This window comes from Equus quagga, chromosome 2, assembly GCF_021613505.1.
Source record: "Equus quagga isolate Etosha38 chromosome 2, UCLA_HA_Equagga_1.0, whole genome shotgun sequence".
Taxonomy (NCBI): domain Eukaryota; kingdom Metazoa; phylum Chordata; class Mammalia; order Perissodactyla; family Equidae; genus Equus; species Equus quagga.
In genome coordinates this window covers 93,070,079-93,087,102 of record NC_060268.1, presented here as the reverse complement: position 1 = coordinate 93,087,102, position 17,024 = coordinate 93,070,079, and the positions used below count along the sequence as shown (strand labels likewise).

The window sequence follows — 17,024 nt, the reverse complement described above, 5'->3', positions numbered from 1 at the left end:
GCCTTCTTTACTAATAAGATGCCAAAGTGAAATTTACATCCTGGAAATCCTAACCTTAGAAGCCACTCTGTGATGGTGCATAAATGAGCCTGGGGCCTTGAACACCTTGTGTTAGCAGCTGCCCAGAGGGACCTCTGTGAGGTGGTGTTTGTACTGCTGCTTCCAGGGTCCATTTGAGAGGAAGTAGAACAGCTGGTAATGTTTAAATGCTTTCCCCCTCTCCCTTCAGCACAAAGCGTTTAATTGTGGATGTCATCCGGTTCCAGCCCGGAGAGACCTTGACTGAAATCCTGGAGACACCAGCTACCAGTGAACAGGTAAAATTTAGGGGTTTAACATATACTGTAACAAGGTACCTAGGTGCTCCCGCGATAGGCACGTGCCAGAGTTGAGTGGGATGCCGACAACAAGAGGTGGTAACTGGGGTGGCCTGGAGGATGGTGGTGGTTGGGACTTGCTGAGAAAGCTGTTGGTTCTTAGATCCAGAGGCAGACGTCCCTAGGGCACGGCACTCACTGCAGCATGTGTGTTTTAATTTAACCTGAGGCAGAATCAGTGAGTCTGCCCAGTGATATATTGAATGCCATGTAGTTAGACTTTTAAGTGCCTTGGTAGAGAGAAGAAAAGCACAGGATGTGGCTCCTAAATTCAGTGAACTCATGATTCAGTTGGGGAAATGTGATATATATATCTGAAACAATTAGAAAACCATTAAAAATTAACTGTAGTGTTTGCTATAAAAATGCTGGAAGTTCAGGAAAGAGGTCAGTGAGGAGCGAAGCATCAGGAAGCAGTGGGACCTGAGCGAGCCTTAGAAAGAGCAGATGGGGTTTGGCGTGCACCTGAGATGAGAGAGCCCAGGCAGGGCAGTCCACGGGAACAGAGGCACAGAGGAGGGACGGGCGTGTCGTGACCAGACTTCCTTCTCTAGGCTGAAGACGAGGGTGAAGGTGAGCAGAGAGAAATAAAACAGGAGAACAAATTGTATAGAACCCAAAACCTGGACAGGAATTGGGCACCAGAGAGAGGGGAGTAAAGAGCCTTTGTCACCTTGGGAAGCCCTGAGTACTGATGAGTTGGCAGCGCTGTCAGAGCAGATGGTAGTTGAGTCATCCAGGTGTGTGATAAGGTCCCCGGCCCAGTTGGTTGGGGGTGGATGGCAGTGGGAAGGGATGGTTGAGTCACTTCATGTTTAAGACTCCCATTTCGCATTTATAAAATGAGAAAAGTAGATCAAGTCATTCGTTTTCAAATTTCGGGCAGAGGAGTCCTTTTCATGAAACGGCAGTTACTTGGACCCCAATAAACAGGTAAAATTGGAGCTGCTCTGGTGGCACCAGGAATAGAGGTCTCGGAACCTCGCCCTCTAGGACCCTGTGGTCCCTCTGGGAAACCCTTCAGGCTGCACAGAGGACTATTTGAAAACCACTGTGTTAAATGAATTCCCAGCTTTCAGATGCTGTGTTTGATTACTGAATACATTTGTGTGAGGGGCAGAAGAGAGGCAAAGCCAGTAACTGCCGCCTGTTTAACCCAGAAGGAAGATGGAAGGAGAGAAGGAGGAACCAGTCTTTGTTGAGAACCCCCTGTTGGTTGGGCGCTTTCACCGATGTTGTTTCATTTAATCCTCACACTATCCCTGTGCGGGGAGTCCTGGCCTCCTGATTTTACAGAGGAGGAGACCAAGGCCCTTAGAGGTTAAACAACTGGCCCGAGATCACGTGCCGGTAGTGGCAGAACCAGACTTGGATCCAGTTCTGCCTGAGTCCAGAGTTCCTGCTCTTCGCGTTACGTGATGCAGAGTAGTCTTGACGTTAGAGGAAGAGGGAATCGCTCCAGCGTGGGAGGAACCACAAGCTGTTCCAAATGTAAACATCCCAGCACAAATAGTTCCAGATACGGTACCAGAACCTTCGGTAGTTTTGGGATCTGTCAGCACAGAGGTGATCTTTGAAGCGTTGAGAGTGAACAGTTGCAGCAAAATGACCATGGGTCACTTGGAGGTACCAAACGCATGCTTAGGGCAAGGAGAAAATGCAGAGGTGATGAGCAAGGCGACAACTAAGAAAAGGCACTAGATTTGGGCTGGGGAGAATGGTAATTGGTAATGACAGCAGTAGATGCAGAAGCCAGATTGCTAGGAATTAAAGGAGAAGGTGCTGGAAGAATGGAATAGCAAGTGTGAATCATATGTTGGGCAGGGACATAATGGACGAATGTTGCGTGTTGACTAGGAAAGATAGCAGGACCAAGGCAAGGTCTTTTTATTTTCAAGATACTGGTGTTTGCAGCATGTTTGAAAGCAGACGGAAGGCTTGAGCGTGATTCAGCCTGGACAAAGCAGCGAAAAGAGTTAGCAGGGATTTACTGAGCACTGGTGACGCTACAACATTCGTTGAGCTGAGTTTCAGATAAAATTCAACGGCTTCCATGTCCCAAATGTGGTAGGGAAAAAAAGGGATTTTGTAGCCAGTAGAGCCCAATCTCCTGACCATCCCTGAGTCCAGGAGGAAGCCATGTGGTCTCATTGATGCATCTATCTCCTCTGCTCTGTGCAGTTTCTCTGTCTGTCACTTGTCAGCGGTCAGTTTGTTCCCCTCTGTTTCCAGAATGGAGTTTGAGAGCTATATAAATTCAGGTGTGGATACGCTATATAAATTCAGGTTTCAGATGAGTGTGGTGAATTTGCCAGGAACTTCTTCTTCTTATCTGTAGGAAGCAGAACATCAGAGGGCCATGCAGAGACGTGCTATTCGTGACGCCAAAACTCCTGACAAGATGAAAAAGTCAAAATTTGTAAAGGAAGACAACAACCTCACTCTTCAGGAGAAGAAGGAGAAGATCCAGTCGGGCTTGAAGAAGCTGACAGAGCTTGGGACCGTGGACCCAAAGAACAGATACCAGGAACTGATCAACGACATTGCCAGGGTACTGCATGTGGGGCACGTTGATGGCCTGGCTGAGTTTAAGGCTGTCTCAGAGGCTCGTAAAGAGACAATGGCTGTTCAGATGACAGCAAGCCGCCTTCAGTTCATGGGCAAATTAGTGTCCTCTCCTGCAGAATTGTTTCTGATTTGCAGCACAAGGACCTTGCCCGCCCCTTGATGACTTAATCCACTGCCTAAATTAATAGGGAGAGGCCCCGCGTTAGTGCTGCCTGCGTTCAGTTTGTCTTTGGCCTTAAAGACTTCTTCCAGATCTTTTTAATGATTACCATGAAATATAAGTTCACATCAGTTGGTCATCAAGTCCTTGATTTGTGTGAATCTTCTCAAGAAAGGGCCTCTGGGGTGGGCTGAGGGTTTACGTGTCCTCTGCTGTTGCACTGAGACAGTGCCGTGCACACCTGGGAGCTTCGTCACTGAGAGAGTAAAATTATCTTTTTCTCCCTCTCCTGACAACATATTTAAGAGGTTTAAACCAGCTTTGCAAGTAAATTCTAAGAATGTAGAAGTCTGTAAAAGTAACACAGTTCCCTACCTTTAGAAAATACAAATGGGGAAAAAAACTGATGAGATCTGAATTTCTTTATTTTTGAACATAAATTGCTGCCTATTAAGAATGTGTGGTCATGCAAGGCAAAGTTAAGCGCTGCTGGGTTCTAGTGTTAATGATTCAAGAAACATATGGTATCTGGCACTATTTTCCTAATTTTAATAATTATGTCTCAGGACATTCGGAATCAGCGGAGATACCGACAGAGGAGAAAGGCTGAGCTGGTGAAATTGCAACAAACGTATGCTGCTCTGAACTCTAAGGCCACCTTTTATGGCGAGCAAGTGGATTACTATAAAAGCTACATCAAAACCTGCTTGGACAACTTAGCCAGCAAGGGCAAGTGAGTGTTTTTTTAAAGAAGCAACGTCAGAGGTTTGGGGCCAGCCCAGTGGCGCAGTGGTTAAGTGCGCACGTTCCGCTTCGGCGGCCCGGGGTTCACAGGTTCGGATCACAGGTGTGGACATGGCACCGCTTGGCAAGCCATGCTGTGGTAGGCGTCCCACATATAAAGTGGAGGAAGATGGGCACAGATGTTAGCTCAGGGCTAATCTTCCTCAAAAAAAAAAAAAAAATGTCAGAGGAAAAAGAAGTAGAGGCAACTGAAGTGACATTGGCAACTTTTAGTTAAAACACACTGGATCTACTTATTGCATCAGTTCTTTATTTTGCTTCTGGCATTTGCAGAATTTCCTGGTTCCACTTGTTATTGTAGGATGTAAATAAATAATGTGTGGAGGATTTCAAACATGCTTATTGCTAAGCATCCTTTGTTCCAAAATATCTTCTTGGCCCTAGAAATTAAAGAATCATGGAAGGAGATAATCTAGTGGTCCCCAAACCTGGATGTGCCTCAGAATCACGTTAGCAGTGTTATAAACATTTCGATTCCCTGGCCTTCTCTATACGTCCTGGGGACGAGATCCCAGACCTGACATTTTCCCAGCTGCCGAGGAAAGTCGGATGCAGCCACAGACCATCCGCGTGCCCATTTTACAGGGAGTGAACTGAAAACCCAGAGAGCTGAGTTGCAAAGTGCAGGTGCTACTTGTAGGCTTAGTTTATTTTTTACTCCTAACCTTTCATTTTAAGAATTTTCAAACCTCAGAAAGGTTGAGTGAATAAAAAATAAACACCCACGTACCCTTCACCCGGATTCACCTGTTTTTAACATTTTGCCCCATCAGCTTCCCCTCTCTCTGGCTCACTTACTCTTCTGCCTCCACTCTCTCTCTCTCTCTTTCTCTCCCTCCTTGAAAGACTTGCTGAAGTGAGGCAGGGCTCATGTGAAGGGATAAAAATCAGGTCCACCCAACCCTGCCTGCAGAGCTGGCTCCTGTGTCCTTTTCACATGTCTCCATCGTTCTTTGAGCACTTGTGGACTTTATGGCACAAGATGTTTCTGGTTCAACTTGTACTGTCCCCTCCCCAGACTTGGAATGAGCTATTTCTCCAAGCATCCCTGGTTCCTTCTAATGAGGAATGGTATTTGGAAACCAAGATCTAGGCACGAGGTGTGCTCCTTCCCGTGGAATCGTCATTGCTTCTAGGCCTTCTCAGCAGACAGAGCTAGGTTCTCATTTCTTTTTAATGGCTGCATGGTACTCCATTGTCTGGATAGGTATAACAATTGGTTTAATCAAGGTCCTCTGTTGATAGACATTTGCATTGTTTCCAGTTACTTATTAGAAAAGACTCTGCAACAAATAACCTCTTGTACATATTTGTCATTTTGCAAATGTGGGCATATTTTTTAAGGTAAATTCCCAAAAGTGGAATTGCTAGGTCAGAAGTTTTGTACAATTGTGATTTTGATAATTTTTTTTTTTTAGATTTTTTTTTCCCCCAAAGCCCCCTGGTACATAGTTGCATATTCTTCGTTGTGGGTCCTCCTAGTTGTGGCATGTGGGATGCCGCCTCAGCGTGGTTTGATGAGCAGTGCCATGTCCGCGCCCAGGATTCGAACTGACGAATCACTGGGCCGCCTGCAGCGGAGCGCACGAACTTAACCACTCAGCCACGGGGCCAGCCCCCGTTGCTTGCTTTTCTTATCGCTTCTCAATTTGATTATCCCAGTAGCCTCCTAACATCTGTTTCTTTTTCTTTGCTCCCATTTGTCTGTAATTGCTATGCTGGCTTCAATTCTTTTATTATGAGATATTTTTATTTTTTCCTCCACAGCTGAGGGGCTTAGAGCAACTCCTCTGGGATGCAGGACGGTTCCCTCAGGCTGGCATGAGAAGCCTTCACACTGACTCGTAGGAGCTTAGGTTCCAAGAGGGGCATAGCAGGATTAAGACACAGTCAGATTCATGGTGTGCTCAGATATAAATTAAAGACAAAAGCAATTTAGTAATGTTTGCCCAGTTTTGCAGAGATGTTTCTTAGGCTAATCCCAACATTTATTTGCCATTTTAGAATTGGTATGTTGTTTATGCTTGTGTATGGGAAGTTTGCTCTTTTTTTGTGTGAGGAAGATTGGCCCTGAGCTAACATCCGTTGCCAGTCTTTCTCTTTCTGCTTGAGGAAGATTGTCGCTGAGCTAACATCCGTGCCAGTCTTCCTCTGTTTTGTATGTGGGACTCCACCACAGTGTGGCTTGAGGAGTGGTGTGTATGGCTGCACCTGGGACCCAAACCCATGAACCCTGGGCTGCCAAAGCGAAGTGTGCAAACTTAACCACTACACTGTTGGGCTGGCCCCAGAAGTTTGCTTTTTGATCTCATATCGTTGAATTACCAACAGACTTATGGTGGATAGTTACTTATAGAAAGTAACATGATGCAATTTTTACAGGGTCTCCAAGAAGCCTAGGGAAATGAAAGGAAAGAAAAGCAAAAAGATTTCTCTGAAATACACAGCAGCAAGACTGCATGAAAAAGGAGTTCTTCTGGAAATTGAGGACCTGCAAGTGAACCAGTGAGTGTTTACTTTTTCACTTTGTTTTATGCCTTGATTTTTTATTTCTGGGTTTATCACATCTTTATCTTATTGCCTTTATTTTTCTTATCTGGAGTGGTCATTTTGGTATTTTCTGTCTATTTATATATATATCTTTATGTGCAGAATTTGGCCTAATAGACTTGATTTGTCTGTCATAGAAGGAAAGTACTTATTTTCCTTGTTTGTGGAACGCTTGTCTCAGGACAGGTTTACACCTGCCCGTGTGGGCCCCGTCCTAATTTTTCCTCTTTAAGAAGGAAGCCTTTTCTTCTATGTCTAAGCCAAGAATAAACAAGAATAACAAGAAGATGAGTTTACTCCACTTGTGGCTTGCTTTGCACGTGACACGCAGGCTGACCTTTCCGTCCTCCCTCCGGTCCTGGCCCAGCTGTCATTAGCGAGCATTTATTAAGCACCATCTCAGTCAGCCCTGTGATCTCAGGCAGCTGAGCTTTCTGTTCCTGTGTCTGTGTAAAAAGTCAAAAAACTTTGTTTAAAAGGAAATTTTTATGTTTTTCTGATTCTAAAATAATATGTATTGATTATTGAACTTTGAAAATATGGAAAAGCATAAAGAAAAAGCAACTATAATCCTGCAAGCCAAAGATAACCACTGAAATCATTTTAGTATATTTTCTTTTTCTTTCTTTTTTTTGAGGAAGATTAGCCCTGAGCTAACTGCTACCAATCCTCCTCTTTTTGGTGAGAAAGGCTGGCCCTGAGCTAACATCCATGCCCATCTTCCTCTACTTTATATCTGGGACACCTACCACAGCATGGCGTGCCTAGCGATGCCATGTCTGCACCCGGGATGCGAACTGGCAAACCCTGGGCCGCCAAAGCAGAATGTGCGCACTTAACTGCTGTGCCACCGGGCCAGCCTCATTTTAGTATATTTTCTTCTGTGCCTCTATTCACATAAAGATTATCCAACAACCCACTTACTTGTCTACATACTTAGTATTTTTTTTAACATAAATTGGGATAATACTGTTTATAGTCATGTATCCAACTTTTTTCTTATAACATATTGTGAGCATTTTTCACATTCTTTGAAAGCATCCTTTTTAATGGCCACATAATATTTCATATGTAGTTCTAATTCAACCATTCATCTATTGTACATTTAAGGTGATCTTACTTTTTACATTATTATACTTGTGATCATGCCTTTTTATGTAAATCTTTGATCCTACTTCTGATTATTTTTTTATGATAGATGCCTAAAGATGGAATTTCTGGTCAGAAATTCTTTTTTTTTTTTTTTTTGTTAAAGATTTTATTTTTCTTCCTTTTTCTCCCCAAACGCCCCTGGTACACAGTTGTATATTCTTCGTTGTGGGTCCCTCCAGCTGTGGCATGTGGGACGCCGCCCCAGCATGGTTCAATGAGCAGTATCACATCCACACCCAGGACCCAAACCGACGAAACACTGGGCTGCCTGCAGCAGAGCGCGGGAACTTAACCACTCGGCCACGGGGCCAGCCCCCAAAAATTCTTTTTTATTCAAAAAACACAAAACATGAAACTTAGCATCTTAACTATTTTAAGTGTACCGTTCGGTAGTGTTAAGTATATTCACATTGTTGTGCAACTGATCTCCAGAACCTTTTCGTCTTACAAAACTGAAACTATACTTATTAAACAACTCCCACTTCCCCTCCCCACCAGCCCTGGGCAGCCACCGTTCTCTTTTCTGTCTCTCTGAGTTTGACTGCTCTAGGTGCCTCATATAAGTGGAATCATACAGTACTTGTCTTTTTGTTACTTGGCTCATTTCACTGAGCGTGATGTCCTCATGGTTCATCCATGTTGTAACATGTGACCGATTTCCTTCCTTTTTAAGGCTGAGTAGTATTCCATTATATGGATAGACCACATTTTGTTTATCCATTCATCTGTTGATGGACATTTGGGTTGCTTCCACCTCTTTGCTGTTGTGAACGATGCTGCTATGAATATGGAATTGTAAACATCTCTTTAAGACCCTGCTTTCAGTACTTTTGGATGTATACCCAGAAGTGGGGTTGCTGGATCATATGAGAGTTCTGTTTTTAATTTTTTGAGAAACTGCCATACTGTTTTCCATAGCAGTTGAAGAAGAATTAAAAAAAATTTTTTCCTTTTTCTCCCAAAGGTACATAGTTGTGGGTCCTTCTAGCTGTGGCATGTGGACCACCGCCTCAGCATGGCTTGATGAGTGGTGCCATGTCCGTGCCCATGGCAAAACCCTGGGCCACCTAAGCGGAGCACACGAACTTAACCGCTCAGCCACAGGGCCAGCCCCTGAAGAAGAATTTTTAGCTCATATATATTGTCAGGGTACTTTCCAGTAGTGTCTGAAATGTGTCCAGTAGTGTCTGAAATGTGTATGAAGTGCTTAATTATCTCATAGTTCCTTGCCATCATTGAGTAATAAAATAATTTTTGATGTTTTTGAATTCAGTAGTTAAAAAGTAGTATCTCATTTTTAAATTTTGCTTTTCTTAGAGTTCTGATTGAGTTTGTGTATGTGTGTGTTTTTAATCATGACTTATTTTTTTAATTATGGCTTATATTTTCTCTGGTCATTTTTTTCGATTGGGGACCTTGGTCTTTTGAGGGATTTTTTTTTTCTTCTTTTTGAGGAAGACTAGCCCTGAGCTAACATCTGTGCCCTCTTCCTCTGTTTTATATGTGGGACACCACCACAGCATGGCTTGGTAAGTGGTGTGTAGGTCCACACCTGGGATCCAAACCAGCGAACCCTGGGCTGCCAAAGTGGAGCGTGCAAACTTAACCACTGTGCCACTGGGCCAGCCCCTGGGGGATTTTTTGATTGAGCACTTGGTGCATTTTTCAAATCTGTCCCATAACATAATATTTATTATCCCTTCACTTCTTTTTTTTTTTAATTTTTTTCAGATGTACATCATATTTCGAATTCTGTGTACATTACATCATGTTCATCGCCCAAACACTAATTATAGTCTATCCCCTCACATGTGAGCCTAATCACCCCTTTTGCCCTTCCCCCTCCCCCAATGGTAACCACCAGTCCAATCTCCAATGCTATGTGTTTTTTTTGTGGTTGTTTTTATCTTCTACTTATGATTGAGTCTTCCCTTCTTTTTGTCATTATTTTCCCTACTGTTAAGGGCCTACCATTATTTGCCTCTCTTACTTTTTTTTTTTTTTAAATATACAAAGAACTCTGGCTTTTTGTTTTGTTTTTTCCAAAGATTTTATTTTTCCTTTTTCTCCCCAAAGCTCCCCGGTACATAGTTGTGTATTTTTAGTTGTGGGTCCTTCTAGTCGTGGCATGTGGGACGCCACTTCAGCATGGCTTGATGAGTGGTGCCATGTCCGCGCCCAGGATTCAAACCGGTGAAACCCTGGGCTGCCGAAGCAGAGCGTGGGAACTTAACCACTCGGCCACGGGGCCAGCCTCTGCCTCTCTTACTTTTTAATTTGCTACTATGGGCTTAGAAACCAGATAACAAACCAAACTAGTTAAAGTAAAATTATTTATACATGAAATAAATATCTTTAAGGGATAACCTGTGAGGATTTCCTGTTGAGTAAAATGCGTGTGTTTTAGTGCATGGACATTGTGACTCTCCTTTAGCTTCTCAGTGGCCTCTTCTGCATCCTTCCTGGTTCTCAGCTCTGTTCACAGCAGACGCGGGTGCTCCACAGCTGAGTCTGGAAATCTGGGGTGATATACTTTGAGCACCTGGGGACAGCACATTCCCACCCTCTTCTGGTGCCATATAATTTGCCGGCATGTTAACATGTTGAAAACGAGTGATACCTCAAACATTTTCAGTAATAGCGATTTATATCTATAGCACCTACTCTTTCCAGAAAACCTCCTCTCTTGGTTCTTTTGTTCCGACCCCATTTTGTTTATTTACTCACTTCTTCCAGTCCTCAAACGTGTGCATTCACACACACACCCTTTCCTCCCTCTCCTTCCAGCCCAGTTTCCTCTTGATTCTCCTTTTATCGTCAGGTCTCAGCAATGGCCCCATGGGAGGCTGGGAGAACTCTGACAGCCTTGCTTAGAGACCGTTTGTGGCCTCCCTCAGTGGTGCTCCATCTGTGGACTGCAGGCACTCCGGGGAGAGGCTGCCGTCCTCCCCGAGTCCCAGAGCGCTTGGTACTCAGAGTAGCAGCCCCGCACCCGCAGAAGTCCTTTGCACCTTTATTTTGTACTCCTTTCCCTCTTGGAGACATTGTTCATCTCCTCGCCACTTCTCACAGACTATGTTTATAAGAGAACATGAAAATCACACCCTAATGATGTTGTGTTCCAACAGGTTTAAAAACGTTATCTTTGAAATCAGTCCAACAGAAGAAGTTGGCGACTTTGAAGTGAAAGCCAAATTCATGGGAGTTCAGATGGAGACGTTTATGTTACATTATCAGGTGGGTTCCCCCAGGGAGGGCCAAGTGCTCTGTCGGAGGCAGCGCCGATCTTGTAAGCTGCGAGAGTCCTTAGAAAGGAGACCCATCTGGGGAAAGCTGTCCACAGTCAGCACTGAGCTGGGCTCCACACCGGGGGGAGGAGGCAGGGGTCTGTGTGGGTCTCATCTGGTCCATGCCAGAGTGCGTGTGCAGATGTGTGTGTCTTCAGGAAGCCTTTGTCTGAAGCTTCCACTTAGTGTTGCCGCTGAAGTGAGCTGATCCCGGGGACTTGAACAAATGCTTAAGTATGAATCTCGACAGTACAAAATTATAAGCCCTCTCAGTAGCTTGAAATCTCGTGGGGTTTTTCTTCTCATTTTGACTTGATGTAGGTGCTTAAAGGTGTATTTCTGACAAGGTGTGTGTAGATTGCATCTCTGTAAATTGAATGTCATTTTAAATTCAAAAAGAACTCTGCTGTGAATCATTTTGTAACATAGTTATTCCTAGTTTTTATTCTGACATATCTCTAATTTTTATGCATTAAACCTCTCTGGGCCTTGAGGGATGCCTAGGTAAGGTCCAGACTCCTTTAGCTTTGTGTATTGAGTGCTTCCTCGTCAGTCCGACTCTTTCCTTCACTGCTTCGCACAGCTGCAGCCCATCAGGCTGGGCAGGTGCCTTTCTCTGAACGTGCATTTGGGCTTTTGCACATTCTGCTCCCCCTTAATTGGGGGCCCTCCTTCCCCTCTCCTTCTCTTCTTTTCCTCTGTCATTTATTGAGTACTCACACGGGTGTTCCCGCCGCTGGAGCCTCCCCGACCAGCCCAGCCACAGTCGTTTTCTCCTGTGCTTCCATCACCTTTAGAGATGGCCTCTGCTAACAGTAATGTTGACTTCTCTCTCTCTCATCCTCCCAAACTGTGAACTCTTTAAGGACAAGTCATATTTCTGTGTTTCCTTCTTGATGACTAGTCGACCCTCAAAACATGTTGGCTGAACAAATGTGAAATGATTTTGTGATGCACACGGCTAACTAACGTACTTATACAAAAAAAGATTCTTTTGGTCCCTCAGTTTCACCAAATTCACGTAGGCCGCCCAGTCTGCCTCAGGTAATGTATTCAGCCATGCATAGATTGATGGAACGTGGAATGACTGCCAGGTGCGAGGTATTATGTTCGGCACAGGTGACACACCAGGGTCCTCGTCCTCATGGAGCTGCTAGGATTTTTACAAAAGATGAATTGGTTGAACTTCTGAGGTCCCTTCAAGCCCTTTGCCTCTTGCTTTCTCATCACTGCTCTTCTGAAATTTAGGGGTGAGCCACTTAGATTTCCTAAGTTTGTTCTGGACGGTGGAGGGCAGTGGGAAGAGTCAGATGCAGATTCCCAATGGCCACTCCGCGCTGCTGTCCCAGGGCCTCAGCAGCCTCATCTTTTTTTTTTCTCTCTCCTTTTATTTATTTATTTATTTATTTTTAATTGAGTTAATGATAGGTTACAATCTTATGAAATTTCAGCTGTACATTAATGTTTGTCATTCGTGTTGTAGGTGCACTACTTCACCCTTTGTGCCCACCCCCCCACCCCACGTTTCTCCTGGTAGCCACTAAACTGTTCTTAGTCCACATTTTTAAATTCCTCATATGAGTGGAGTCATACACAGATTATCCTTCTCTAGCTGGCTTATTTCACTTAACATAATTCCCTCAAGGTCCATCCATGTTGTTGCAAATGGAATGATTTTGTTGTTTTGCAGCTGAGTAGTATTCCATTGTATATATGTACCACATCTTCTTTATCCATTCGTCTGTTGCTGGGCACTTAGGTTGCTTCCATGTCTTGTCAGCAGCCTCATCTTTAAACTTGGGATAATGACACCTCATAGGACTTCTGTCAGGACTTAGAGGACACTGTATAATGTGCTTCTACAACGACAAGCACATAGTAGGCTCCTAAGAAACATCTTGTCCTCTTGTTTTCTCTTGCCTTTAGAATATAAAAGCTGTCTCATGTGAAATAGAACTTGGCCCGTTGTTGAGACAGCATTACTGGCCGTGTCTTGTTTTCAGTGATTAGCGTGTCTCATCACAGATCGAAATGCCTTCACCTTCTCCAGTGAGCCATCACTCACACAAACTGGAGGCGCATCACTGTAGCTTCTGAAACACAAAGTATGAATGTGTGTGATGCCTGAATATGTGGCTTTTTCATGTTCGGCGTACTTTGATATGAACCTCTTGACTTCTTAACTCCAAACGTACTAGAAAATTCAATTGACCAACAAGCCCTATTCCTCGAGCTCGCCGGGTGCTTGGGCAGTGGGCAGTTCCATAGTTGGGAACTTTTTCTCACCCCATTTCACATCTGGCACACCAGGCATGCCTCGTTCCTGCTGGACCCCTGCCTACATTGCGTCCTCTCTTTTCTTCTGGCACAGACTTAACTGTCAAAATGTTTTTTTGAACAGGACCTGCTGCAGCTACAGTATGAAGGAGTTGCAGTCATGAAATTATTCGATAGAGCTAAAGTAAACGTCAACCTTCTGATCTTCCTTCTCAACAAAAAGTTCTATGGGAAGTAGTTGACCGTGTGCTGCCACCCCAGAAGGATGAAGGAAGAAGCGCCTCACAGCCTCCTTTTTAGGTCCTTCTTTACTCATCGGAAGCAAAGACCCAGCCCAGAACAATGCCTCAATTTGATACACTCCCACTGCCACATTTCTAACTCCTCCTGCTCTGACGGGACAGTTGTTGCCCTTTTTTCATAGGGAAATTGTATTTCAGGCTTAGTCTGACCCTTTTTGTGCCTTCGTTTTCTGTCACTTAGGAAAGAGTGGCGGCTCCACTAGACGCTTTCTGTGTTGTTGCATGACTATGTTGTAAGCTTTGGTGTTTGTTTTAATTAGCAACAGGGATGGTGGGATTTGAATTCTTTGTTTAGAAGAGGAAGATATGAGCATCAATAACATACATACATTTAAGACACAGTTACAGTGTCAGGTTATCTATGATTCCTTAGGTTGTCATTGAAAGTGGAGTTCCTTTATGACTCTCTCCCATGAGGAAGACTGAAGGATATGGGCATCATGGGTTCTCTTCATTCTGTTCTCTCTGGGCTAATAGAAGTCACTGCTCTGTGTTCAAAGGAAGCATTTCCAGAAAAGGCAAGATACTGGTTTTAAATTTGCCATTAAACTTGGACAATTCTGTTAGTGTAGCTGTCTCATCAGTGAATGGGAGAGTCCCATTGATAGAATTCGGCTATTTAGGTAAATTCAGGACAGTCTGAGGCGCCCACGCCTTGTGTTGGTGCCCAGAGACTGACTAGGTCCGGGAGGACATGCGCCCCGCCCCTGTAGCAGAGGAACGGGTTAGCCCTAGTGGAGAAGGGAATTGTTTTCAAAACTGTTTTATATCTTAAGAGTGCCTTATTAAAGTGTAGATTTACTTCTTAAAATGTGGATGATAGGAATTTAAAGATTTATATAATGCTTCAAAAGCCTTTAGAATACTGTAAGAAAAGGGTTTTTTAAAAATTGGCTTATCTGTATATCTGAACTCTTAGAACTTTCTTATAGCTGAAACACTAGGATTTATCTGCAGGGTTGCAGAGAGAGAATCCTGCCTGAAATAGACTGAAACAAAACCAAACAAAACCAGCCGACGCTGTTACACTTGATATTAAAATCTGTTTTCCCTCATTTCTTTCTCTTTTCTCTTGCTGCCCACATGGTGCCTTTATTTTTATGAGCTCCAGTTTTATGGGTTTAGTCAGAAACAATTCAGTTCTCAACATTGAATTTAGGAAGCTTTTTTTCTTAGATAAAAAGTCATATACATTTTTTTAAAAATCTGTTTATCCAGGAAAATATATTGAAATCATGCTGCTGAGCCTCCACTTTCTCTGATGTGTTGGTTCAGTTTTCTTTTATGATAGAACATAAACTAACATTTAAAAATTTACTGATGTATATTTAAAGCCAATAAACTGTTTCATTAATAACAAATCATGTGCAGTGTCCCTGTTACAAGTGTGAGTATTGGAGACATGTTTCTCATGGTAGATGGTGGGCTCGGCAGGGCCGCAGGTGCAGATGTAAGCTGTGTGGGTCTTTCCACACCCAGGCGGCCCGCAGCAGGCGACGAGACAGGCGTGGAGCGCCGCGGAAGGAGCCGCTGCTACCCGATCTTGTTTTTTGGAAGACAAATTTTTAGTAAATATTTTCCCCGGATTAAAAGAAGATGCTGTTAACAAGTAGCATTGCCTCAAAAGCTAGTACCAACCAAAGCGTCAACCTTTTTACCTTAAAAGAGGATACCCATCCCAAAGGCTTGTCGGGCCCCATGACAAACTGAGCAAAGTTTACAACTCCTTCAATAAAACAGGGTGTTTCAATTATTTGTAAGGATTATACATCCCTTGAGACAACTTCTAATGCAAAAGAGCACAAAATGCACTTCAAGAATTTTGATGGTAACTATACAGAATTATGGTTTTAATACCATTGAGAATGTCCGGACAAACTTAAGTCATGACATTGAAACCATGTAGCTCTTACTACTTTTATTTATTAGCTGTAGCCTTCCCTGTCTCATCTCTCTGCTTCCTTGACCTTCTCTTCCGCCAGCCATCATGACAGTTACCATGAATTTACCTCCTCCCGAGAATTTGGCCTGCCCGTCAGACTGCTGCTGCACACAGTCGCCTTTGTATCTCTGAAATAAAAGGTCATTTGTTCATGTTTCTGTTTATTTTTCTCAGTTTCATTGTTAGCAGTTCCTGCTAAACAGTGTTGACGAGAATGAGATTTAATAACTGAAAACCACCACAGGAAACAACCTCTTTCTAGTCTTTGAAGGAGTGAGCGCAAGTCAGCTATCAGATCAGTGAAGTATCTCAAAGTGATTTTTTAACGTGAGTTTAGCCTTTGTAAATGTAATATGCTTGAAGTAGCTCGACATAAAAAGACAGTGAGTGGGGAGGACAAATACATCACTTAGTTCTGACTGGCTAATGGCTGAAAGCTTAAAATTGCGGCAGCATTTAATATTATTTTATGAACAGCAGCACGCTATGTGTTGAGCACACAGTCATAGAAGCTCCCTGAGGGACATACTGTGTTACACACAAGTCACCAGAAAAGACTAGGGAAGTTGGATATGGAAAAAGGAAACAGCAGCAAAAGGGAAAAAAAGCGGTTTCCTTCTAAGTAAGGTCCTGGGGGGCAGACCTTCAAAACACAAATATGTATATAAGTATCCTTTGTGTTTATAAACTGTGGCCAGACTCGGTTGGAAAATCAGTGACAAGAAGAAATAAGGGGAAAAACGGAATAATTCTAAAGTAAACATAAGTGAAAAATTGGAAGCGATGGTTTATGTGGGTGGCTGAGATGACCCCGTGTGAGGACGCGTGATGTGGTAAGAACACGGGCTTTTCCTGGCCGTGGTCCCTTGTGGGAGGTGCCCCCCGAGCCGCAGCTTTCTCATTCTGGAACGGAGGATGCTCCGGTAGGTGTGTTATTGAAACAAAGTCTGTTCTAACAGCATGCTCCACGTTGGCCCACAAAGAAGTCAAGTGAGTTAGGAAGGTGCTTATCAAGGTATGACGATGTTCAGTGAGGAAACCAGAACAAAGGGGAACTAGGAGGAGGAAGGTGACACGGAGCCTGCCGTGATGCTGGTAGACCGTGAAGGCCAGGCAGTGCAGCCACATGGAAAGGGAGCCGGGAGCCGCCACCTGCCACCCGCCACAGCAGTCCTGCTCCCATTGTTACGCCTGTGTAAACCCGGAAAGAATTCGGGAAGACTACGTTCCTCCACCGTTTTGACACCTAAATTTTTTTTATGTTTAAATTTTAAAATGTTTAATTGCCAACATATTGTGAATTCCCAGGTAAAAGTCACCCCAAAAATCATCCCAGGTAAAGGTGTCCAGTGGAACCCCATCCATTTTAAAGGTACATGAACAAAGCTCTTTGTCGGTTGGAAACTTGACATTTTTTTCTCTTTAAACTCGTTTCTATTCCACTTCCCTCAGAATTTTATCCAAATGTAGTATTTTTAAGCATGTCTTAGTTTTGATTATTTTTTCCTGTACCATAAGGCTGTTAATCCACAAAAGTATTTTGCATCATCATAATTATAGTTGGTGCACATTTGATCAAAGTAATGTAATATATTGTCTTGACAA

General features: G+C 43.6%; 1 protein-coding gene across 1 annotated transcript in view; it reads left to right on the top strand.

The window, feature by feature from the left end:
• IQGAP1 (IQ motif containing GTPase activating protein 1) overlaps positions 1-15,571 on the top strand; it is a 94,076-nt gene extending 78,505 nt beyond the window's left edge. Inside the window, exons 33-38 of the mRNA XM_046654524.1 lie at positions 230-317; positions 2,716-2,928; positions 3,672-3,838; positions 6,292-6,414; positions 10,740-10,848; positions 13,300-15,571. Coding sequence (XP_046510480.1) covers positions 230-317; positions 2,716-2,928; positions 3,672-3,838; positions 6,292-6,414; positions 10,740-10,848; positions 13,300-13,413 — 814 coding nt within the window. The 3' untranslated portion in view covers positions 13,414-15,571. The remainder of the gene's footprint in view (positions 1-229; positions 318-2,715; positions 2,929-3,671; positions 3,839-6,291; positions 6,415-10,739; positions 10,849-13,299) is intronic.
• The last annotated feature ends 1,453 nt before the right edge of the window (positions 15,572-17,024 follow it).